We start from the raw sequence: 26,736 nt of genomic DNA, 5'->3' as shown, positions 1-26,736 counted from the left end.
TTTATTTCCTTTCTAATTTAAAATACATCTGCTTCTCATTCTTGCTTCAGTTCTTTGCAGCCACCTTCTTCTTGTACTGGAGCATTCGGTCCTCAATGAGAGGCCTGAAGTGACGTATGAGACCCTACAACAGGAAGAGACAAAAAGAACAATAATATCAATAAAGACTTCTCACAAACACGAAGTAACAAATCGTTTGTTGGGGGAGGGCACAGTCAACTTTATTGGCCCCAGTACTTGACTGGCATTTATTAACTCCAGGACAATGAGAAGCAAAAATCAACCACATTATTCCACCTTGTGGCAGTTTTGAGGGAGTCCAGAAAGAGATTTTGTTGCAAAAGGACAGAGCTCTTCCACTCAGGTCGATGGCATCTGCACCAGGATAATGTACCAGTCCACAATTCCATCCTGTTGGCCAACTACTTGACAGAGATGGGCATCAAAACTGACCAACACCTTCCATACAGTCCAGACTCTGCTCCCTGTGACTTTGGTTGTTTCTCAAGCTGAAGGAAAACCACAGGGGCAGTTGTTTTAAAGACATTCAGATGAAAGATGCTGTGAAAAGGGTCCTGGACACCTTCCCTTAGGGGTCTTCCACGGGGCCTTCATGAAGTGGCTGGAGTACTACAAGTTGTAGGATTCTTCTTTGAAGGAGATTAGAGGTTTGTACGTCTATGAAATTAATGTCTCACTTGCAAAAATAAACCCTCAAAACTTCATGTATTTCATGAATTACAGACATAACATAAATAGATATAACTAAATACGACAAGGCATTTGATCAATCACTACACTGATACTGTCTGTCCACAACCCTCCTAACACTTACACTAATGGTGATGGTGGTGATGGTAGTGGTGGTGGTGGGAGTGATGATAATGATAATTCATCACACTTATAGTTTCAAGACAAACATTTCAAGCAATGTTCACTCACTACACCACCACTTTCTTTTGGATATGATGCTCATCTTTCCAGCTGATTTTCTCACAAATATCTGATAACTAAGATGAACAATGCAATGCAGAATTAAATGCCCAGCCTAGAAACACAATGAAGTGTCTGCAGCAAATTTGAGCTTGTGATTGATGGAATGTTAGTTTAATACTTCACTCATGAAGTCATTTCACTTCTTGAAAATAGTATTCCTATGAGCCGACATGGTCTTTTAATTCGTGAGAAATAGCAGCAAAATCTACTTCAAATAACGTCTTTAGTTTTAGATAACCACAGAATGATGATGTGATCACAGTTAGAATGCTTTCAATCAAAGGTCTGCTTGATCAGTGTTGATCTGAGAGTATAGTAAACTGTATCAGCAAAAAAGAATGGAGGGAAGAATCAGTAGGGCATAGGACAACATACTTTATGATAGATGGTTATGAAGGTGGTGAGCTGGCAGAATCGTTAGCACGCCGGGCGAAATGCGTAGCTGTATTTTGTCTGCCGCTATGTTCTGAGTTCAAATTCCGCCGAGGTCGACTTTGGTTTTCATCCTTTCGGGGTCGATTAAATAAGTACCAGTTACGCACTGGGGTCAATATAATCAACAATCCGTTTGTCTGTCCTTGTTTGTCCTCTGTGTGTTTAGCCCCTTGTGGGTAATAAAGAAATAGGTATTTCGTCTGCCATTACATTCTGAGTTCAAATTCCGCCAAGGTCAACTTTGCCTTTCATCCTTTCGGGGTCGATTAAATAAGTATCAGTTACGCACTGGGGTCGATGTAATCGACTTAATCCATTTGTCTGTCCTTGTTTGTCCCCTCTGTATGTAGCCTCTTGTGGGCAGTAAAGAAATAAGATGGTTATGTTACTCAGTGTTCTGAGATAAAATCCAGCTGATACAACTCCCTGTTATAAACATATTAGACAGAGCTGTATCACAATCACTGAAGAATGTAAAGACAGACAAATGAGAGAGAGAAAGAAAACAGATAGGAAAAAAAAAGTAACAAAAAAAAAAAGGCAAATAATTATTTATGTTTTACCTGTACTGGCCAAGCAGCACCATCTCCAAGAGCACATATGGTGTGACCTTCAATCTGTTTGGACAGTTCAAATAACATATCAATTTCTTCTGGTTGACCATTGCCAGCAACTGAAGAGAAATTTGGGATCAAATGAGGAAAATTAAACATGTAGAAAGAGAAGTCAAACTATTCAATTTATCTCGTGTTTTATTCTGATTGTCTTCATTTAACACCTTTGTTACATATATCTACACAGATAATAGTGAGCGGAAAAGGAAAGAAGAAAAGGTACACTCAGTCTTCAGGAGGCTGATAATCATCGTCAGGTGGCACGTAAAAAGCACCCACTACACTCACGGAGTGGTTGGCGTTAGGAAGGGCATCCAGCTGTAGAAACATTGCCAGATAAGACCGGAGCCTGGTGCAGCCTTCTGGCTTCCCAGATCCCCGGTCGAACGGTCCAACCCATGCTAGCATGGAGAACGGACGTTAAACGATGATGATGATGATCGTCGTCATAGAAGAGGGTGGGCTGTGGTTTAAAAGATTATATGGAGAGGTGAATGAAGAGTGAGGAGACAGACTGCCAACATCGATAGGGTTGAAGTGGGGATGAAACAAGAACCATGAGCTGAGGAAGATAGAGAGATGCAGAAGAGGATGGGTGGCAAGCAGCAGAAGTATGAGGAGGACAAGAGAGAAATATATGATAGGGCAGTTGTGGAGCCAGTGGGGAGAGTCACTGTAATAGGTGGAGAACCCAAAACATAGCACTTCCAGAATTTCATTTTCTTGCTGAATAGAGTGAATCCTTTTGAGAACTTCATATCACCAGAGATCCCAGTTTTTGTCATCTAACGTGGCAAGCTCAGGGTCCTGAGGTCAGCTTTTGCCACTTCACCCTAGGTCTTCTGCTTCTGCAGGTTCCAATAACACTAAGCAAACAGCACTTCTTTATACAGCTGTTCTCATCCATACATTTTACATCCATACCAGTGCAGTCTCTTTTCCTGAACACAACATCTGATTCCTCTTATGCCCAGTTTTTCACTAAGTACCTTTGAACCAATTCTTTCATGCACACACACATTGCATATCCAACAGAGCATGCTCACTTCATTTCTTTCCAGTCTTCCCAAGTTCCTCTTCATTCAAAGCCAATATTTCACTACCGTGCAGTATTGCAGTTCTGACACAAACATCATACAAACTGCCTCTCATTTTAGGGAAAAGATCTTTGTTGTCAAATGTTATAGTAACTCCTTGAACTTTCTCTGACCAGTTCTTGCTCTAACAACTGTACTTTCAAAGCTTATATCGTACTGGTGTTAGGCTTTTGTTTCTGTGTAATAAGTCTGAGAGTAATTTAATCCAATATAAACAAGACAGTCACTCAACTTGGTAGATATAGCAGCCAAATCTCCCTAAATCATATTTCTTAGAAAAGAGAAGAGAACATTAAATAGTTATGTCTGAATGAAGGAGGGGATGATCATGTCTGGAACTCCTTTGATCATAGGCCTGCTCAGTCAAGGTTTACCAGGAGTTAAACAAGAGATGCTGGAACAACTCCAAGTAAATCTAAAGTATTTGATCTATTAGTTCATAAATATCAGGTCATTAAGAAGGAAATATCCAATTTTCTTATGCACCAACTTTGACAGTCATTAACTCTAATGTTTTATCCTGACAATTCTTTGTTTTACAACATTGAAGGGTTACATCATCACTTTTCAAAACTAATCCATACTGTATGATTACATTGTGAGTTTTCTCTTGTAAATCAATTTTTGTGAACCCAGGGACAGCTCAAAATTCATGGTTGTTTATGAAGATAAGTTCGGTTTTGGAACCACACATTCCAACAAGCTCGAACATCAATGAGATTTTGGTGAGATTGGCAAATGAGTGCAATAATCCATACTGTATGATTACATTGTGAGTTTTCTCTTGTAAATCAATTTTTGTGAACCCATGGACAGATCAAAAATTCATGTTGTTTATGAATATAAGTTCTGTTGTGGAACCAACACATTCCAGACAGCTCGAAACATCAATGAGATGTTTGGTGAAGATGTGGCAAATGAGTGCACTGTATGTCGATGGTTTGAGAAGTTCCAGTCTGGTAACGTTAACTCTTGAACATCAGCCCCATTGTAGACATGAGCCCAAGGTGGATAATGATGAGCTGGAAACTGTAGTGGAAGTGAATACATCTCAAACTACACATCAGTTAGCAGCAAGGTTTGATGTTTTGATTCCAACTGTATTAGACCATATGAAACAAATTGGCAAGGTAAAGAAGCTGGACATGTGAAAACCACACAAACTGAATGAGCATCAAATGACACATCTTGAAACTTGCTTTTCATTGCTGTCACAACATAAAAGCAAAACATTTTTTCATCGTATTGTTATGTGTGATGAAAAATGGATTCTTTTCAACAATTGCAAGTGTTCTGCATGGTGGTTGAATAGAGACAAAGTGCCAAAACACAATCCAAAAAAGAATATTCACCAAAAAAAGCCAATGGTGTCTGTTTGGTGGTTCAGCACTGTTGTCATCCACTACAGCTTCATGAGACCTGGTAAGTCAATTAGAGCAGATGTATACATCAACCAAATGGATGAAATGATGAGTGAACTTGCAAGATTGGTCAACAGAGACAGGCCAATTCTCTTACAAGACAATGCCCGACCATGTTGTACAAAGAAGCTACTCAAGTTACAGGAAATGAGCTTGGAAGTACTCTCTCATCCACCATATTCGCTAGACCTTGCACCAAGTGACTATCACATTTTCCAGGCATTAGACAACTTATTGCAATGAAAAAACTTCAAATCTGAAGAAGATGCAAAAACAGCCTTTCGTGATTTCATCACCTCTTGTTCTCCGGTATTATTTGCCACCAGCATAAATAAGCTACCGATAAAATGGCAAAATTGTATTGATACTTTAGATGCATACTTTGGTTAACTCCTTTGCTTTTTGTTGAGATAAAGTAAAAAAAAAATTTCAGTTCAAAATTGGACATTTCATTCTTAATGACTTTATATAATTGCTAACACTTAACCCCACAACTATTCACACAACAAAATATTTAATATTCGTTTACTCAGCAAAAACACTAACTACTTCTATGAATAATCATTCAGGTCACTCACACACACACATCTTTTACAGGAAAAAGTGAATGGCTTTAACCCCAATAACACAGATTAAAGCTGAATAGCAGCCACCACCAACAATAAGCCCATTGTTGTTTGTAGCTCCATAAATTGGCCTGAACAAAGAGAGAAAGATTACTACATAGTACTCTACTCACCAAAACGTGTCATTATCTTCTGCATCCAAGCACACCCTTCACGACATGGGGTACACTAGAAAAAATTAAAATATCTTACATAGAACAACTGGTATCAGGAATTTTCATTACAGCTTTTAATATAGAAATCAAAATTAATAGTATAGAATTAGGATTTAGTAGAACAAAAGTACAGAATAAAATTATATTGTACCTAGTGTAGCATAGTATTTCCAAAGTGTGGCATAAATGTAGTATAGTATTAGTACAATGCAGCAATCATAGTGGTATTTATTGCAGTCATTTATTAATAATTTCAGTTTGATTCTTGAAACTGTAGTCTTTGCATCAATTCAATACAACTGACATTCTATCACAAAAGCAGGATGAAGACTGAATATTTAAGGCATCAGAACACTTAAGTCTAGAGAGTTGCTTCCTTGAGCAAGAACTTTTACGCTAATTGATTCAATTCATTTAATCCCAAAGTATACAATACAATAAAAATACTTTTAGTGAGATCCTCTAATGATAAGATTCAATAAAAAAAATCACTGCATACCATCTCAAAAAAGGAAAGGGCATACAGAACAATGCATTTTTAGATACCCTTAAAAGAAAGAAATGGAATATATTTGATCATTGACCTACTTAATCAAGAAACTAGGGCTAAACAACAGCTTTTAAAAGCATTACAATTTACATGATCTAACTCTGCTTATAAACTACATATACAGCCAAGATTTGTTGGCTGCAGAACACTGGATTAACAAATCTTGAAATGATTATTCAAATGGAAGAAAAAGAGAAACAAAACTCAATACATAATGTAGAGCATATCATTTTATTGTAGCTGAGAAGCCACATCTGCGACTCAAAACCTAGAATTTTGTGTCTGAGTACTTGTCAAGCTTGTGCCCTGGTATGAAATTCCATGCCCTTGAGTAGCCAATGTTGCTTCACAACTAAAACTAAACACACACAAACACTCACATGTGTGTGTATACATATGATGATCTTTTTATAGTGGGTAAAGGATTTGCACAAATCCAATCCTACTCACTGAACATAGATAACATAAACTCAAAAAGGAGAACTAGTCTACATCATTGAATATTGTCAGTGTCACAGGTTTTCTCTCAGAGCTTTTCTCTCCTGGGAGGGGGAGGGTTGTGACAACAACAGAGGGGCCTCCCATTTCCAGTGAGCCAAATGTGTGCCTGGACACCAACCCAGGTATTTCCACGTCCCTGTGAAAATCATCATGCACATGCATCGCTTGAAAAAAAAGTAAGATCCATCACAAAAATGGTTGGTTATAGTCTTCACATGTGTGGGACTTTCAATCAGGCAATGGTAATACTAGAACATGAGTTTGCAGCTATCATACACACACACACATGTAATAAGTTTGTTGCAAGCAGTACTCAGGGGTATAGATTATTGTTTGTAATGATAAATATTGTAGAAATAATGAAACAAAGTATTAACCTGTCCACAGCTCTCATGTTTGTAAAAATCACTTAAACGGGATATACATCTGATGACATCTGCAGAGTTATTCATCACAATGACAGCTGCTGTACCTAAACCTGTTCCAGATTGGATCAAACTGTCAAAATCCATTAAGACATCTTCTGATTGCCTGAAAATTAATTTGGAAATAAATGAGGAAAAAGAAACTTTATAATAACTATCTGACAATAGTAAAATAATGATTTCAAGCATTGACCAAGATCCTCAAACTGAGGCAGGGAACAGTCAATGAAATAACACCTAGTATACCACCAGTATGTTTTTTTAATCGACTTTGAAAGGTTGAAAGGCTAAATTGACCTTGGTAGGTTTTGAACTCTGACTGTAAAAGATCACAACTAAATACTACAAAGCAATATATCTAATATTCTACTGATTCTGTCAACAACTTTTTAACATTTGGCACAATGTCACAGATTTTGAAGAAGGGAGCAAGTCAATAAAATCCTTGGTACTAATTTTATTGACCCTGAGGAAATAAAAAACAAATTGAAAAGGATAGCCATTCGTTGGTATTAATGCTAATGTGTGCCAAGGAAGGATGCACCAGAGGGGACTTACTGTTACCTTCTTGAAGTAGATATAAATTCTGAAATGTTTAGGAGCAGAAGACTGTAAGTTTTTGGTTTGTTTCAAGTCAGACAAGTCAACTTTATTTTTCAATCAGTCATGTTCAAGGGTTGATATAACTGACAATCAACTGTGCCTTTGAGGGCAGTGCCCTAGCATGGTAACAGAACAATGAGGGAAACCAATAAACAAAGAAGTGTAAACAGTTGCAAATACCACATATACACACACATCATCCTTACTATTAACATCCAATAGGAATGAAGAGTGGGAAAATTATCATACAAATATTACTGAATTACTAATGTGCAAGCAGCATTTATTTTCCATACTAAAGATTACTTTGGAGTATACCCAAAGAGTTTAGCTATCACTGTAATCATAAATTGATTAAATATATTAGACACCTGAACTAGTCAAAAAAAGTCTGCTCTGTTTAATATTAAAACCCTCATCATGATCAGTAAAAGAGGGACTGACTGGACACTGCTATTCATAGATTATTAACTTTCATCAGTAATCAAACACCCTTCATTTTAAAACCACTATAAAATTGTATTTACAATTACAGCTAGAAGTAAATTAGGTCAACTGATTTGAATATTAGACACATTTTGAGCTATTGCACGTGTTACATGAATTACTGATGCACCAGCAATACTTATTTTCCATATTAACAATTACTTAGGACTATACCCAAAGATTTTAGCTATCACAGCATTTGTAAATGAATTAAATAGATTACATACATGCGACAGTCATAAAGATCTGTCCAGGTCATGAAACAACCTCAATGTGGACAATAGAAAAAGGAACTGACTGCATGATGCCTTTTCAGGTTTATTGACTTTCATCAGCAACCAAATATCCTACATACTAAAGCTAATGTTTCGTGTATCTAGTAAATTTAACTTATTTAATTTATGAATGCATTAACAGTTAAAATCTTTGGGTACACCATGTAGTAATCTTTAGCATGAAATACAAAGTATATATATATATATGTGTGTGTGTGTGTGTGTGTGTGTGTGTGTGTATAAACATATATATATATGTGTGTATATACACACACACATATATATATATTTGTGTGTGCGTGTGTATATATATATATATTGAATTCGAAATCGAACCAAATTCGACGACTGGCACCCATGCCAACCTCCCTTCATTGGACACTAAACTCTGCTTGCGAAGACCTGTTGGGGCAAGTGAAATCGAAATTGAACCAAATTCGATGACTGGCACTCACTACACTCTCGGAGTGGTTAGCGTTAGGAAGGGCATCCATCTACAGAAACTCTGCCAAATCAGATTGGAGCTTGGCGTAGCCATCTGGTTCACCAGTCCTCAGTCAAATCGTCCAACCCATGCTAGCATGGAAAGCGGACGTTAAATGATGATGATGATGATATATATCATTTAACATCCACTTTCCATGCTGGAATAGGTTAGCCAGTTTGACTGGAATTGGTAAACCAGACAGCTGTATGGGCGCCAGTCTTATTTGGCTTGGTTTCTACAGCTGGATGCCCTTCCTAACACAAACCGCTCCAAGAACATAGTGGGTGCCTTGTTGACAGTGAGTTCAAAGTTTCAACTAGTTATATAATATATACAAAGTGATTGGTGATAGGACAAGCATCTGACTAGTTTTCTCTGTTGCTGTACAATTCAGATGGCCAAAAGCACAATGTGTAGCAGGACGCTGTGAGCCCTGTCCAACCAAAGGTAGTATGGGAAAACAGGTGTAATTTGATCATGAAGGTATATTTATAAGAACAAAAAATATAAATGAAAGACTTACTTTTTGGTCAGAAGAGGTGTAGAGGAACCACCTGGAATAATTGCGAGTAGGTTGTCCCAACCACCAATAACACCACCAGCATGTCGCTCAATTAGGTCTTTTAATGGCACTGACATTTCCTCTTCCACTGTACAGGGGTTATTAACATGTCCAGAAATATTGAACAGCTGAAAACCAGATACAAATAATGTATATATAATGTATGTGTATGTATCTGTCTTTCTTTCTCTCTCTACCATCATCATCGTTTAATGTCCGCTTTCCATGCTAGCATGTGTTGGACGATTTGACTGAGGACTGGCAAACGTCTGTTGTCCATGCTGGCATGGGTTAGATGGTTTTACTGGGCTGGCACTCTAGAAGGCTGCATCAAACTCCAGTCTGATTTGGCATGGTTTTTCTATGGCTAAACGCCCTTCCTAACGCCAACCACTCCAAGAGTGTAATGGGTGCTGTTATGTGCCACTGGCATGGGTGCCATTTGTGTGACACCAGGGTGCTTTTATGTGCCACCAACATGGGTGTCAATTTGCATGACACTGGTATCTGACACAATTGCAATTTTGCTCAGTTTGATGGGTATTCTTGTCACACATACACACACATATATATATGATACATTGACTTAGCTACTCATGTTACTTAAGGTTTTGTGGACATGAAAGAAAAAGCATGATCAGTCCCTGAGAGAAGCTAAGTTAACCTGTTACGCAATACAAATACAACTCCAGCTATATGTGTTGTGTTGAGTGTTACATCAGTATGTTTGTTCACTCACTCGCACACACACACACACACACACACACAATATGTATAATCAAATCTTCAACAGAAGAGATGGAAAAGGAAAATAAAAACACTTGAATAAAACTGAAATTAACAAGCAAGTAGTAAAATGCTGTAATTATTTCAAATATGTATCCCCACATGACTTTCGGAAACATTTCTTCACGCTCAGAGTTGCTGAAGCATGGAATAAACTGCCTGCGTCAGTTGTTGACTGCCATGACACTGCATCCCTTAAGGCCCTCATGCTTTCCGAAATCCGTCGAAACTACACCTGATTATATATGCACTTTAGATGAGTTGTAGTGCACCTGAGCACTGTACACAATGTTTATTATTATTATTATTATTTTAAAACTGTATAAGTTTCTGCAAAAACAGTTCATTTACAACAGCAAATGTAGACCAACATTACCATCATCATCATTTAACATCTGTTTCCCATGCTATTATGGATTGGACAGTTTGACAAGAGCTGGCCAGCTGGAGAGCAGTCCAAGCTACAGTTGTCTGTTTGGCATGATTTCTGTAACTGGATACACTTCCTAACACGAACCACTTTACACAGTGTGCTGGGCACTTTTTATGTGCTACCAGCACAGGTGTTTTTATGTGACACCAGCATTTAATTTGGAACTGGCACAGGTGCATTTTATGTAACACCAGTACCTGCAAGACAAAGACATCAGAGAGAGAATGGAGGCATGGCCATAAAGGATATACATGAGTGTATGGATGGCCACGATTTTACTTAGCTTGACGTGTCTTCTCAAATACAACAAATCACCAGAAGTCTCAGTCCCTTGTCATTTCCTCAATGAGGTCAACATCTGCAGATCCTTTCTCATCACTTCATCTCACAGGTTCCCTCCATAATTGGAGATCAGCACCACTTTATGCAGCTCTCCATATACACATCACATGATCATGGCACAGTCTTTTTTTGCACACATCTGATGCCTCTTATATAGATGACAGATGAAACCTATTTTTATACACCCTAAAATAAGTTGGTGTTTCTCATACCCTGCTGTGTCTCCGATATATTTCACATAATGGAATAAATCTCTAAATGAAATTATTATGAGATTATAATTTTCATGGACTTTTAGCCTTATCTATAAAGATGGAATTTTCATTTAATATATTGAAATCTCTTTATTTGTAACAGTGCAGTTAACAGTCTAAAAAGATATAAATCTTATGGCATAAATAAGTTTGTGTGCCATGAAGAGAGAAAGAATGTAAGGCAAGTAAGAGGATTGTTAAGCATATAAGGCATCAGCTAATAAGAGATGACTATTTTTGTATGGACAATAAATTCTTTGCTCTCTATTTACATCACAAAAACTTATTCCATTTTGTGAATTTTTTTAAGTGACTTCAATAGATGATATTACTATTAGTTTCCTTGGAAACTGGTCGACTGTTAATGCGGTGTGCAACATAATACATTCTCCTTTCGTGTTGGCATAAAAGAAGGACGTTAAACGATGATGAAGATGATGAATTGTTCACGCAGGCGAAGTGGAATAAGCAGAGTTATGTCCCTTGTATTATGTTGTCCACCGCATTGACCATCGAACAGTTTCCAAGGAAACTAATAGTACTATCATCTGCTAAAGTCATTTCAAAAAAATTCAATTTTAAATAAATTAATAAATAAAAAAAGTTTGAACCTGACCTCATGCAATCACAATATGACAGGAATAAAAGAAAAATTACCTTTGTGCCACGATTTCTCTCTCGACCAAATGAAGCAAACCATTCTCCACCTCGCCTGCAAATTGCCTGCAATGGAATATCAACAACTGAAGACATCACAAATTCTCTGAAATAACAGAGCAACAACATAAGATACCACAAATTGCCTGAAACAGTATAGAAACAATATAAAACACCTCAAATTCTCCATGGCAATATGCTAATAGTATAAAATACCACCAATTGCTTGCAATAGAACAGTGCTCCTTAACCAGTATGCTGCGGCACACTGGTGTACCACAACACGATGCTAGATCTGTTGCTGTGTAACCTGAACATAATTTTTTTCCCTACACTTTCAGTTATATTTTTAGTTCAGGTGTGCTGCCGAATTTTGAAAAAACTATAAATGTACCACAAGTGGAAAAAGATTGCAGTGCACTGCAATAGAATATCATAAATTATCAGGAATAGAAAATACATCAGTGTTATAAAATGAAGGCAAAAATAGCTTTCCTGAACCAGCCATATTGAACAGCTAGTTCATAAAATGAATTCAATCGTGGTACAGGCATGCTGAGTGATTAAGAAGTTTGCTTCATAACCATGAAGTAATAAGTTTGATTCCAATGTGAAGTATCCTGTCACCAAACCTTACTTGTTTTCAAAGTAAGATATTTTCATTCTCCTGGCTCTCACATATCAAAAGCTAAAACAGAAATTTTTTTGGTTTTTGAAGATTGTAAACAAAGACACCATTTTCATCCAGATATTGTTAATGGGAACATATGAAACAACAATCACACACATTAGTTTCTGTCTCCCAATTCCACTCAGAAGCGAGAGGTCTTTTGTGAACAACAAAAGTAATATCTCCCTGAACTTTTCCCAGCTGGTTCCTGTTCTAACAACTATGGTTTCTGAGCAACCTCCATTGCTGCTAATTTGGTTATCTAGGTAACAAAAACCGTCCACTACCTCCAAGGATCCCCTTTCACGTTTGAGGAAATCTATTTCCTGCATATCCTTAGTGTTTATTGTACCTGCACATCCACTGCACACAAAGACTACTTTCTGTTAACCATGCTGTGATTCCACGAGGAAAGAGAGAACCTATGATCTGTTTCAGGAGGAAGTTATTCTCAAACTAGAGACATGGCCTGAAAGCTTGCAACAGGGTGGACTCCACAAAAGGTAACCCTAAGAGCTAAGTGAGGTCAGTTGATTAAGTAACTATCTTTCCAACAGGTTTCCACCTTAGTTTTCTATCCACCAAATTTTCTCACAAAGTTTGGGTTGTTTTAAGGATATAGTAGAGACACTTACCTAAGGTGCTATGTTGCATGACTAAACCTAAAACAATATAATTGCACAGTAAAATTTTTAACCACAGTCATGCCTGCACTCAGACATTAAATATAAGAAATCATCCCGCAACTAAATAAGTAAATAATGTTTACTCACAGGTGCCACAGCTACAGTTTCAACATTGGACACTGTCGTGGGACACCCAAAGACACCCACATCAGCAGGAAACGGTGGCTTCAGACGAGGTTTTCCTTGCTTGCCTTCCAAAGATTCTATCAAAGCCTACAAGTATAAAAATATAAGGCTCAGTAAGATGGAAGAAACACTATATACATATATGATGGCAAAAAAATAGTAATTAAAAAAAATAATAATTTTTAAATTAGACATGTCTGTATTTTAGGAGGAGTGGTATAATCACTTTAATTAACTGCAGTATTTGATTGTTACTTATTTTATTTAAACAAAATTGGGGACAAGTGAAGTCAACATCAGTGCAATTTGGACTCGGGATGTGTGTAATTAAAATACCATAAGGCATTTAGTCCACTGTTATACCAATTCTGATAATCCACCCCTGTCTTAATAAGGTTTCTAAATTAGACATAAAACAAGTAATTTTGAGGGAAGGGGGTTAAATAATTACACTGACTCAAGTACCTGCCTGGTACTTCATTTTATTAACCCTGAAGAATGAAAAACAAAGCTGAGTTTACTGAGATTTCAATTCAGAATGTAGAGGATGAGATGAAATAACACAAGACACCTTTTTAATGCTCTTATAATCCTGTCAATCCATCAGCCTTATAATTCTCTCTTCTATAGGTATAAGGCCTGAAATTTGGGATGGAGGGGGGGGGCTGTCGATTAGATCAACCCCAGTATGCAACTGGTACTTAATTTATCAACCCCGAAAGGATAAAAGGCAAAGTCGATCTTGGTGGACTTTGAACTCAGAATGGAGCAATAGGTGAAATACCGAGAAGTATTTCATCCAGTGTACTAACGATACTACCAGCTCACTGCTTTCATCACCCTTATAATAACAACTGTTTCTGATTTTGTCCAGCAATTTTGAGGGGCAGTGGTTAGTCAATACTATCAACTGCAGTATTTGACTGGTACTTTATTTGATCAATCCCAAAAGGTATAAAACAAAGATGACTGCAATGAAATTTTAACTCAGAATATAAAGGATGGAAAGCAAATACCACAAGGCATTTTTCCAATGTTTTAATAATTCTGCCAACCCATAACCCTTGTTGTAACAATAGTAATAATATTGGTTTCAAATTTTGGCACAAGGCCAGCAAGTCTGGGGGAGCAGGTAAGTCAATTACAACAACCCCAACACTCAACTGGTACTTATTTTATTGACTCCAAAAGGATGAAAAGCAAAGTTGACCTTGACAGCATTTGAATTCAGACTGTAAATTGGGAGAAATGCTAGTGATTCTGCCAGCTTGCTGCTTTCACAACATTGTTAATGATAACATCAAACAAGTAGAGACATGACAGGGATAAAAGGATTCTTAAATACTACTAAAGGACATGACAACCTCTCTGGTGCTGGTGCCATGCTAAAATATACTGAATAGAAACTGTAATGTGGTAAGTGTTCAGAAGAGTATCCAGCTTTAGAAACCATATGAGTGAGATGTGGTCTTATGACTCTTCTATAAGGACAATAACTCCAAATAAGAACTGGATCAGACAGTGATGACCCATGATGATTTCTAACATTGTCACAAATTTGCAAGGAAAGATATACAGATGATATAATCAACCCTAGTACATGTGCCAGATACTACCTTTATCAGCCTTTCATCCTTCTAGTTTTCAATAAAACAAAATACCACTAAAACACTGGGGTTAATTTGACTGATACTAGTGTTTAACAGGCTTCTTTAAGCAACAAATTAAGGGCTCGGATTATTTTCTATCCCTCAAGGGAAAATAAAAGCAATAGCATTAACACTTTAGCATTTAGATTACTCTGTCAAACATTATACTTATTTAATCACATAGTTTGGATTTAATCATGCATTATCTCACAGCTTTGAAACTGCAATGATGTGATTGTTTATTTTTAAAATGACACTATCAGGCAGGTGTGAGAGGCCAGATTTGACCAGTTACACCATAAAATGGGTAGAATATTTGGGCTGGATACGGCTGGTTTAAATGCTAAAGGGTTAATAAACCCTGCCATCTTCACACAAAGATTAACTTTGCCCTTTAAACAAAAACAATAAAATATCCAGGAATGAAAATTTACTTACTGTTTCTTCACCACATATATAGGCTCCAGCACCCCGGTGCACGAATACATCAAAATCATAACCAGAATCACAAGCATTCTTACCAATTAACCCAGCAGCATAGGCCTGAAAAGACAAACATTTATAACAGTGACTGTCGTCAGGATTATCACCACCATCTCTCGGTCCTTTCTTTACATTAATCATAGTGCCCACTAGTAATGTTACCTCTCAAGCTCTTTTACTAATTTTCATCAATGACTATATGCCTACCATCAATACAATTCATTATAATGACAATAGAAATGCTCACATTTTAAAACTTCTGTGCTAAAGTCACTCTGAAACTTCCCAGTTCCACAATATAATCAACTCAGGTTTCTGATAACATTATATAGTCAGCTCAGGTTTTCCTAGAAGCACAATGTTGCTAGCTCAGGTCTCTCTAGAACCACAATATAGCCAACTCAAGTTTTCCCCAGTGCCTTGGTGGACTTTGATCTCAGAATGGAGCAACAGGTGAAATACCTATTTCTTTATTACCCACAAGGGGCTAAACATAGAGGAGACAAACATGGACAGACATAGGTATTAAGTCGATTATATCGACCCCAGTGCTTAACTGGTACTTAATTTATCGACCCCGAAAGGATGAAAGGCAAAGTCGACCTCGGCGGAATTTGAACTCACAACGTAACGGCAGCCGAAATACCGCTAAGCATTTCGCCCAACGTGCTAACGATTCTGCTAGCTCACCGCAACAGGTGAAATACCGTGAAGCATTTTGTCCAGTGTGCTAACAATTCTACCAGCTCACTGCCTCCATCACCCTTATAATAACAACTGTTTCTAATTTTGGCCAGCAATTTTGAGGGGCAGTGGTTAGTCGATACTACCAACTGCAGTACTTGACTGGTACTTTATTTGATCAATCCCTAAAGATATAATACCAAAGTGTAGCCATCTCAGGCCTCTCTAGTGTCACTGATCAAGGTAACATGCGAAGTCAATATAAATCTGTACACTATTACTTGAGAGTTATCAAACTGACTGGTAATTTGACTAAGTCCAATATGACTATGGAATGGTTAAAATCTTGCTAACAGCCAAGAATAGCACCAACCACCACCACCCTACTGTATATCAGTATTCTTTACCATATAAATGAGAATCTGACAATGCAACTGTTATTCTCTAAGAAAGAGGCACCACTCAGCCACAAATCTTAATAGTTACACATCTAATGAAGATAATCTCTTTCATAACAAATGGTAGTTGTGAGAATCTTCAGTCAACTAAGAGAGACAGACAGAGACAGAAAGGAAGTGGAGAGAGGTGGAGGAGAGAGAGAGGAATTGAGGAGGAGGAGGAGAGAGGGAAGGGAGGAGGGAGAGAGAAGTGTAGGAGGAGGAGAGAGATAGAGGAGAGTGGAGGAGGAGAAAGGGAGGGAGAGAGAGAATTTGACTTACTTCATTAATGGCAATCTGCAAGTTAGAAGCTTCGTTATAAAATTCTCCACGAATATAGATGTAGGCTAAAAGATAACAAGGAAAATTCTTGATTAACTATACAGTAATTCTTTAGAGCAAAGAAAGTGTAGATGATAATGATCATGATGATGATAATAATAATAGTTTCTTATTTAGGCACAAGGCTAGCAGTTTTAAGGGGAGGGAGAGTAGTCAATCAGAAACAGAAGGGTTTATCATAGCAGCCTAGGATCAATGTCTACCTGCAAGAAGCTGTCAAGCCATCTTAAAGAATGGTAGCAGCCCAACATGTCAAGTGTGTAAAAAACAGCTTGAAATCATCAGTCGTATTGTCTCCATGTGTAGCCTTCTTGTACCCTCAGAGTATCTAAACAGGCATGATAGAGTTGCATAGTATATATACTAAATAATTTTCAGGGTCCTGGACCTATCCGATCATAAAAACTGGTGGGAACACAAACTACCTTCAGTGCTGAAAAAGATCAAATCTCACTCCTATGGAACTTTTCTGTTCAAGCTGACAGAAAGATAGATGCAAATAGGCCAGCTGTCATGTGGAAGGGTTTCAGATGAAAATCATAGCTCTTCATCGATATGACTGTCCTGATTGATATAACTGTATCTGTCAAGATCTATCAAAAGTTGAGCAAGTACAAAGATCTTGAAATAGAAATTGGCAAAATGTTGAAACTCAGGACTAAAATAATATTTACAATTGTAGGTGCCCTAGGAATAATAGCAAAGGAGCTACTTATTACCTATCTCAAATCCCAGGGAATTAAAAAATGGAAGAAATCCAGGAAACAGTACTCATGGGAACTGCTCATATTCTTTGAAAAATGATTTATAACTCCAAAGCAATCTTTTTCACATACCAAAAGTACATTTTCTAAAACAATACTTCTTATGAACCCAAGGTACACAATTAAAACACTAATTGCTCTCACCAAACTATATTCTTTCCCAAAACATGGTAATTACCAAACATCCTGATCATAATGCCCTCTTCAATTTATAATTTGCTGTCCCTCGAAAGTGAAATTGACCATGATTTGAATGCAGATGTAATAACCGATTTTGATAGCCACCACCTTATAAAACAACAATGATAATATCTTACATCAATAAACATAGTAATTTCTGAAAATAATAACCAACCTGCTCTCGCACCCATGGCTCGACCAGCTACCAAACATCCTTCAATAAGTTTATGAGGGTCACATCGGATGATTTCTCTGTCTTTACAGGTTCCTGGCTCACCTTCATCTGCATTAACCACAAGATATTTAGGTCTGTAATGAAAGCAAACAAAACATCATGCTGTTACTGTATGTTAAAGTATGGACACTTCGAATATCAGTGAGTTTACAAAATAGCTAAATAACCTATACAAGAAGAGATGTTTGTGCTGTTATAGACATGTAACTAAAACAGGAAAAATGATAAATGCTAGATGAAAAAGTACTCTGCGTTAAAGAATGGAAGCTGTTTGAGAAAACTGGACCAAGAAACAATTGGGAGAGAGTTGATTGTTCAGATCTGAGAACACTGACTCCCTACAGATGAAATGGTGCAAGTTCGAATACAGTAATATACAAATACACACACATGACAGGCTTCTCTCAGGTTCAGTCTACCAAATCCAATCACTAGGCTTTGTAAGATAAAAGATGACAGCTTTTCATGCAAATATATGTTGTGCCTAATGCACAGCACCTTGGTCACATGTCTTCTTTCCTAACTTCAAGTTGATCAGTGCCTTGTGAAAGCAATTTGGAATTTGGTGGATGGAAGCTATGCTGAGTCCTTTTGTGTGTGTATGTGTGTGCTCTCCTCTCTCTCTCTCTATCTGTATATATATATATATATATATATATAATATGTTAAGTGCAAGCATGGCTGTGTGGTTAAGAAATTTCTTCTCAATCACCGGTATGAGGTTCAGTCCTACTACATGGCAGATGTCATCTTTTATCTTACAAAGCCTAGTGATTGGATTTGGTAGACTGAACCTGAGAGAAGCCTGTCATGTGTGTGTATTTGTATATGGATTGTGTATGTATATAGTCAGGTAAGGGATCTCATCACAGGCTGATGAAGCCTGCTACTGTTACTATGTAAACCAGTGCTACCTGTTTCATGGTTGGGTGGTTGGCAACTAAACCAGCTCTCCCACTTGAGCAGTTTGCTACTTTTGTGAAGAGGACGCCTGGATAAACCCAACAGGACTAAAAACATAATTTGTTGAAAGGTGGATGAGCTCCCTGTGGGCCAACAGTCATCCAGCTGAGGAAGACAATGGCAAACCAACCCCAATATCTCTGTCAAGAAAACACTATGAGAAAGCCAGATGAAAGTAATGCTATGGCTTCATCTGATGGGAGAACTTGTGCTTAATTAAGAAGACTTTCATCAACAGGTTGTAAAAATATGTGACACATGATGACAACAATGTGTGCGCCTATATGTTGTTTACCTTTTCACTTCTTTGAAAATCATTCAGTTACTAGCAATGACATGGTCATTTCCCTGTCAAAAAAAAAAATGTAGTTTTACATTGATATACTTTACCTCCATTTTTCCATGTTAGCATGGGTTAGTTTTAGTTTAATATATTATTGCAGAATTGTTTTACAACTGGGTGCTCTTCCTTCTTATTTCACATGCCTTTGAAGAAATAACACCTGCAAATGAAATTTGGAAATAAAAAAAAAAAGGACAGCTGAAAAAATAAAATGTCTTACCTCCCATCTGATGGTTTATTCATGAAACCCCATTTCATTCCAGTTGGGAAACCAGCTCCACCACGGCCTCTTAAGCCAGACGTGACAGTTTCTTTCAGGATCCATTCATGTCCTTTCAGAATAATTTCTTTAGTCTTATACCAGTCACCCTACAAAAAGACATTAAACAATAACATTAATAACAATAATTTCCTTCTCGTTTTAACCTCGGGACAGCCTTGATTGAATAGAACTATGATAAAATGCATTCCAGCCATGTCCATCCAGTCGTTTTGTATATCTAGAATTTCTTATTTAATGTATCCTACCTTTTTTAAGATGGCTGTGTGAGATTTGAAAGAATTTGGCAACTACTTCTAACAAGTTGATCAACTATGTAGAGGTTGTTTCATTAGCAAGAATTAGATTTCTTAAAATCTACAAATTTCCAGAAAAGTAAAGAACAGTTAATAAAATCAATACCAGCATACAGCCAATACTTGTTTTATTGACTACTAAAGAAAAGGATAATTTGAATATGAAACAATAATGGATGTACCAAAATACTGCTAAATATTTACTCTAGCACTCCATTAGCTCTGTTATTTCATTATCTTAATAATAATAATAATAATAATGCTTTCTACTTTAGGCACAAGGCTTAAAATTTTAGGGGAGGGGATTAATTGATTACACTGACTTCAGTGTTTATTGACCCCGAAAGGATGAAAGGCAAAAATCAACCTCAGCAGGATTTGAACTCGGAACATGCAAATGGACAAAATGCTTTGCAGCTAATGATTCTGCCAGCTAGTTGCCTTAATAATAGTAATAGTAGTAGTAGTAGTAGTAGTAATCCTTTCTACAATATGGGGGGGGGGGTCTAGTCAATTAAATTGACTCCAGAGCTCAAGTGGTACTAATTTTATCAACCCCAAAAGGGATTATAAGGCAAAAATCTACCTTGGCAGAGTTTGAACTTAGAACATAAAGCCAGAAGAAATTCTGTGAAGCATTTTGTCTGATGTGCTAATGATTCTGCCAGCTCAATAGTAATAATAGCAACAATAATAATTTGTTCCTTTTAATTTAGCAGATGTCATAAATTAGACCAACACATAATTTTTCAAAATACAGAGGCACCGTCTGTAAATAAATATATGCTAACCGATGAGGAAATTACTAGGGGATCATACAACTTGCTAGAAATAATAGCTAAATCCTCCTCAAATCACATGCATTGTCTTAAAGAAGCACGGACACATTGGCTAATGCAGTCCTTTACATACTCTAGTCAGGTAAAAAAAAAAAAAAAGTGGAATGGTCAGAGTTGAAACGCTTTTCATCATATGAAAGGCTTGGGTATGACTATGTAGTTAAGAAGTTCGCTTAGCAAACAAGTGGTTCCAGGTTCAGTCCCACTGCTGGAGTGAGATAAAGATATATTACTGAGTAAAGGGAAATAACTGCGTGGAATCATTAGTTAGAAGAATTTTTAATCAGTCTATATCAAAAACCCTATTAATTCTAAGTTTCTCATACAACTGACAAGTAGATTTAAGAAAGATTGAAAAACAATTAAGAAAACTTAATTGGTGGCAGTAATGCTACAGAGGGAAAATAATATATAAAACTTGGAAATTTTGTAACTTTTAATTAATTCTTACTTAAGAATCTTTTGTGAACCTAATTAATAGACCAATATAATTCCTTTAAAAATATTAACTATAATATCTATTAGTTCTATAAATGTTGTTCTTTTGATTACTTCTTACTTATCTTTTGCCTATCTTCTTTATGCAAACCACATATTGATTTGTATTTATTCTTAAACTTGTACCAACTTGCATATACAACGGTTAAACTTTTATCTTTGCCACATAGCTCACAGTTTATATCTGAAGTTCTACTTTAGTCTATTTTAAAATTCTTATTCATGACCTTCAGCTACAGAAAATAGCTCTTCATTATTTTGTCAGTTTCCAGACAAAATGGTTGCAGATTTGAGGTATTGTAGCAGGTACTGTGGGACAGATCTTTCCCCATCTAGTTCTCTATTCCCTTCTTGTAAATGAGAACTGTCCTGTGCAGACTATTAATTAGAACAGAGCAGATGCTGGAAGTATGGTGAGCGAGAGATATAGAAGATGTAGAGAAGTTAGAAAGATATTTAGATATTTATTAATGTTGGATCAGGCAATATAGCTATGCTATTGTGACCTTTTTTATATATTATTTATTGAAGAAGTTACACTTAATATCGTAGTTAAATATTGAGATGAAAATTGGCACTAACAAATTAGCCAATTGTGGCCCTCAACATAGATATTTTATAAGGAAGGTTCTATTTAACAGTAGGATTCCATAACAGAACTGAATAATTACCTTTTAACTTTTTCTATTCCAGAATTCTGCTTTGAAAGAGTTTTCTAAAGAAAGGTACAGCATTATGTCAAAGGAAAAGATTCAACTTGCTTAACTGCTAAACTCTCTCAGGCAAAATTCCAATGTTACCATTGTATTACTGATAATTGTAATATGGGACTTCTACTTTCTACAACACAATCTTAGGTGAAAATAACAAGACTTACCCTAGCTAAAGCACCTTTTAAGCGGAAATCATGACGACCATACAAGTTGGTAAAAATACGGTCCTCATCTTTTAAAGGTCCATAAACATTCTGAAGGTAGAAATAAAAATATAATTAGTGTATCCAATCATACAAAAAATTAAAATAGACAAAAAGAAAAACATGAAAAATTATGAAACTAGAGTTTTAAATAGTTCTGTTGTGGTTAGAAATAATTCCACATATTACTTAACAATTTAAAGATAGTTTAGGGTGGAGTTTTACCACCAAATACATTGGTTACAGAAAGGGTATCAAACCATAAATCAACTTCTAAAAGCCTGTCCAACTGATACATCATCATCATTTTCATTTAGGGTCCGCTTTCCATGCTAGCATAGGTTGGACGGTTCAACTGGGGTCTGGGAAGCCAGAAGGCTGAGATATACCACAATTGTATCCTAGAGAATATTATCTCATCCACTTCAAACTAACTAAGTGAATCTAAGCACACCCATAGAAGTCCCTCAGACAGAGATATTTACTTATAAGGTGCTGGGAAGCAAATGGGGCATATTGCATTTGTTTTATTGTTAAGTCTCTTCATATGTAAACTTTTGGTTTTGGTGTTGTTTACAATGGAGAAGGTAGGTGGATTTGAGTCACTGGATGTTGTTGGAAACTCTATACAGAACATGACTAGTTTGATAATTGATATTGTAGCCATATTGAGTCTTCTGTTTGACTAGATCAGGCAAATAGACAGTAAATTCAACATTACCTTTTTGGAATTTGTTGTCTGATTTCTAACAACTGAGTAACCAACAGCAGCTTTGGTGAGTTGGACTGGAAAGAGATAGAAAGTGGAAATTAACTCATTCATATATAAACACATTTGTTAATAATTTCGTCAGAGGTGGCAGTGAAGTGTTTGTTGCCTTTGCTTGCCTTACTCCCAGACCAATGAGACAAAGTTGAAGTTTTTGTGTTTTATAATCAGGTGAAATTGGAATTTGAAGACTAAATGAAGGGAACAAACAAGTTGGTTAGTCAAATTGAAATAGGAATGTGACAAAAGGCAACAGGGAGTAATTTAATGCAATAGTCAAAGCAAACAGACAGATTAAAGGTATAGAAGGAAATAATAGGAGTATCATTATCATTCACATCCAATTTCCATACTAGCATGAGCTGAATGGACTGTCAGGGTCCCAAGTCACTTCCCGCTATGAACCACCACTTCCAAAATCTAGGTGCTCTTAGATGTCATTTGGTTGTGCTTCTATGCTGGATATCCTTCCTAATGCCAACTGCTTTACAGAGTGTACTGGGTGTATTTTCTTGTGGCACCATCACTGGAGAGTCTCAGTGGAATAGAACTAGCTGAACCTCAAAACCACCTTTATTCTGCTCATACAGCTCACCACTTTACAGGTATACATCTGTGGCCTTACAGTGCAAGTTCTTCTTGCAATACTTTGTATGCGACTGGATCTACTTATTACAGTGATCTTTTCTTTATGAAAGAACTGTTATAATGTCATCTGTCAACTGTATGGAAGAAACCAGATATAACACTCTGAATAACAATGTTCTTGACTGTATCAGAATTATATCAGAACATGATTCTTCAATCTATATCTGTATGGCTAATACTCTTTCTAAAATTCATGTAAATTCTTTTTAGATTACATCATCATCATCATCATCGTTTAGCATCCGTTTTCCATACTAGCATGGGTTAGGTATGTTTTAGAAATAAATGCCCTGTGTGTATATATATCAATTACTTTTGTCATGTTATAGTATATCTGATGTCTGCACTTGGAAAATTCTCTTGCAAAGTGCAGGACCTTTTTATTTATTTTTTTCCTCAGAAAACTATCAGTTGCCCATGCATGCAAGTCTCTTCCCTTCACATCATTAATGTTGTCCAAAGAAAAGGTAAGGCTGTTACAGTCAAGTATCAGTACTATCGCAGGTATTACGGTCAGAAAGTAAAAAGCCAGAAAAAATACCTCAATGCAACCCATCTTTTGCTTGAACAATTTTATCAATTCATAGCCCTCAACTGGTACTTCATGTATTAATACCAAAAGAAAGGCAAATATATCATCATCATTTAGCATCCATTGTCCATGCTGGATGGTTTGACCAGGGTTAAGTAAGCTGAGGGGCTGCACCAGACTCTAGTCTAATGCAGCCAGTTAGCTTAGCCATCTAAAAATCCATAAGACAGAAAAAATATGCACTCCTATATTTGTCAAAAGAGTGGTATATTAATTGAAGTGCACAGTATTATATATTCATTAAAGCAAATCATACCAACCAATTTCATAGTAGCGGTTCAACAGAGTGTGAAATAACAGACTGATTATGTAACCCCATGCCCTTCAGAGATAACAATTATGGAATAAACATATTCGTTCCATAACCACCATCTCTGGAGAGCACAGGGTTACATAATCAGGCTGTTATCTAACACTCCGTTGAACCCCTAATGCAAAACCAATTGGTAAGATCAGCCGTAATGGATAAATAATACTGTACACTTCGATATATATATATATATATATATATATATATACCGGAATAAGCACATAAATGTCAAACAAGGTGGGGAAAAGGCTACTCAAAAGCATATTACTCTACCGGTGGTATTTATTTAAAAGCATCAGAAATATAACAAAACCTGTTACTCAGTTTCACGTTCCCGTTCTTCGACGTTTTGTTAACAAAAATGTCCGACGAACGGAAACGTGAAACTCTGAGTAACAGCTTTGTTATATTTCTGCTGCTTTTAAAAATAAAGTAATTATTATATATATATAGATATATATGATATTTATATAATATATATATATATATATAAGGGAAAGTTTACAAAAACAAGATGAAGACAGATGGTGTACAAAACAAACAGATGTATTAGTATAACAGTTATGGAATAAATATATTCATGTACTTATATGCACTTTCTGACAAGGTGGTGCACCTGAGCACTGTATACAATAATTTCATTATTATTATTCCATAACCACCATCTCTGGAGAGCACAAGGTTACATAATCAGGCTGTTATCTAACACTATATATCTATATATATATATATATATATATATATATATATATATATATATATATATATGGTCTAACCCATGACAGTATGAAAACGGACATTAAATGATGGTGGTGATGATGGAAGATGAAATTTAAAACTTTTACTTTATTTAGTTACAAACTCCAGCGTGTGTGTGTTCTCCGAATGGACGATTAGTACATCATGGAAATGCTGTCAAAATAACATGCTTTATGGAAGGATAACATTTGACCTATTCTCAAATTAAATATCAAATTGCACGAGAATACAAGAATAACATTTGAAAGAAGAAATGAAATGATAATATGGTTTAAATGGAGCGGGGTATCTCGAAGACAACAGGGTTAGGTATATTTTAAGTTTTGGATCCTCAAAACAACAGAAATGCAAGGTTTTTTTACATATCTTGCAGGATGCTTCATATTCTAAATTGAAGTATTAAGATGCCATTTGATTATGAAATATATTAATCTTTTATTACGATGTATGTTTACTTTCTGCGCTTGTTTAGTTTCAAGGTCTAATTATATAATAAAACGATACTCGTCCAGGTAAATATATGCACTTGATTTTCTTAAGCAAGTTTGTTTTCCCTACTCACATAAAATAAAATTGGCATTTCTCTATGGGCGATAGAGAATATTAAGTTACGGAAAACTGATTTCAATCTATCAGTATTTGGCAGGTACTTAGCTGATCGATCTCAGTTAATTGAGGTCTTATAGAGATGAAATTATAATTTGTTATATAAAGCAAGAAGGGGGAAAATAAAATTGTGCAACGTTCGTGCTTTTCTAGGTGTTATACTATTAACAACATAAATGAAGTGTGAAATGAAATGGAATGAACCGGGGATGGAAACCGAAAAGAGGAACCAGCGAGGAATTATTCTCTTGCTCCCAGGGGCAGGCCGTGTGCCTATAGAAGAAAAGATTATTTCCACGACCTCGACAATGTCAATAGTCGCAGGATTCAAACTGGTGGTAATTACACGTGGGAAGCCGGGAGATTTAGAGTGAAAATACATGAAATAAGAATGTGTGTATACATACCCTGTCTGGCTGACACTGCAGCCGACGACAGAGACCGGAGAGATGCAGCCATCACAACGATGTAAATCTCCAGACGCCCTTTCTAAGGTCGCCCAAATTAGATCCGCACTGAATATTTTAACATACATCCATAACATTTACGTATTATATTCAAAATTAGTTTTAATTTAAGTGTATTTATAAACCTAATTTATAGTAATAATAATATAATATCTTTATGCTAATATAATATCCTTTAATTTTTTTTTTTGTTTGCATCAATGATTATCAACTGCGGATTATGTAAACGAAAGACGAATTCATGAAATGGATAGAAGGCATTGAAAGCTAACTGCTTGACCTGAGGTGTTATTTATATAACATTTATTGAAAATTAAATAAATTCCAATTATTAGAAGAGGGCGATCTTTCGTCTCTAGTCGACCTTTCCGTCGATTTCTGTAAAAAAAATTTTTTTTTTCACATATGGGCTTGCGGGAACTTTTGAAGTAATATACATACATATACACATACACCGAGTAAAAAATTTCAGTTATCTCTTTTTTTCAC

General features: G+C 36.3%; 1 protein-coding gene across 1 annotated transcript; it reads right to left on the bottom strand.

The window, feature by feature from the left end:
- On the bottom strand, nucleotides 1-26,339 carry LOC115215736 (NADH dehydrogenase [ubiquinone] flavoprotein 1, mitochondrial). The gene is made up of 14 exons (XM_029785028.2): nucleotides 26,188-26,339; nucleotides 22,818-22,882; nucleotides 22,058-22,147; nucleotides 19,488-19,636; nucleotides 17,902-18,035; nucleotides 16,723-16,787; nucleotides 15,275-15,379; nucleotides 13,149-13,274; nucleotides 11,706-11,771; nucleotides 9,195-9,361; nucleotides 6,773-6,926; nucleotides 5,303-5,357; nucleotides 1,995-2,104; nucleotides 1-124 (listed from the first exon to the last, which is right to left on the bottom strand). Exons 1-14 carry the CDS (start codon nucleotides 26,237-26,239, stop codon nucleotides 47-49), a joined length of 1,416 nt encoding a protein of 471 aa, XP_029640888.1. The 5' UTR covers nucleotides 26,240-26,339; the 3' UTR covers nucleotides 1-46.
- Between the last annotated feature and the right edge of the window lie 397 nt (nucleotides 26,340-26,736).

The sequence above is a fragment of the Octopus sinensis genome, linkage group LG9, assembly GCF_006345805.1.
Source record: "Octopus sinensis linkage group LG9, ASM634580v1, whole genome shotgun sequence".
NCBI classification, from domain to species: domain Eukaryota; kingdom Metazoa; phylum Mollusca; class Cephalopoda; order Octopoda; family Octopodidae; genus Octopus; species Octopus sinensis.
Note: the sequence above shows the minus strand (reverse complement) of the source record. Positions and strands in the feature narration are given on the sequence as shown.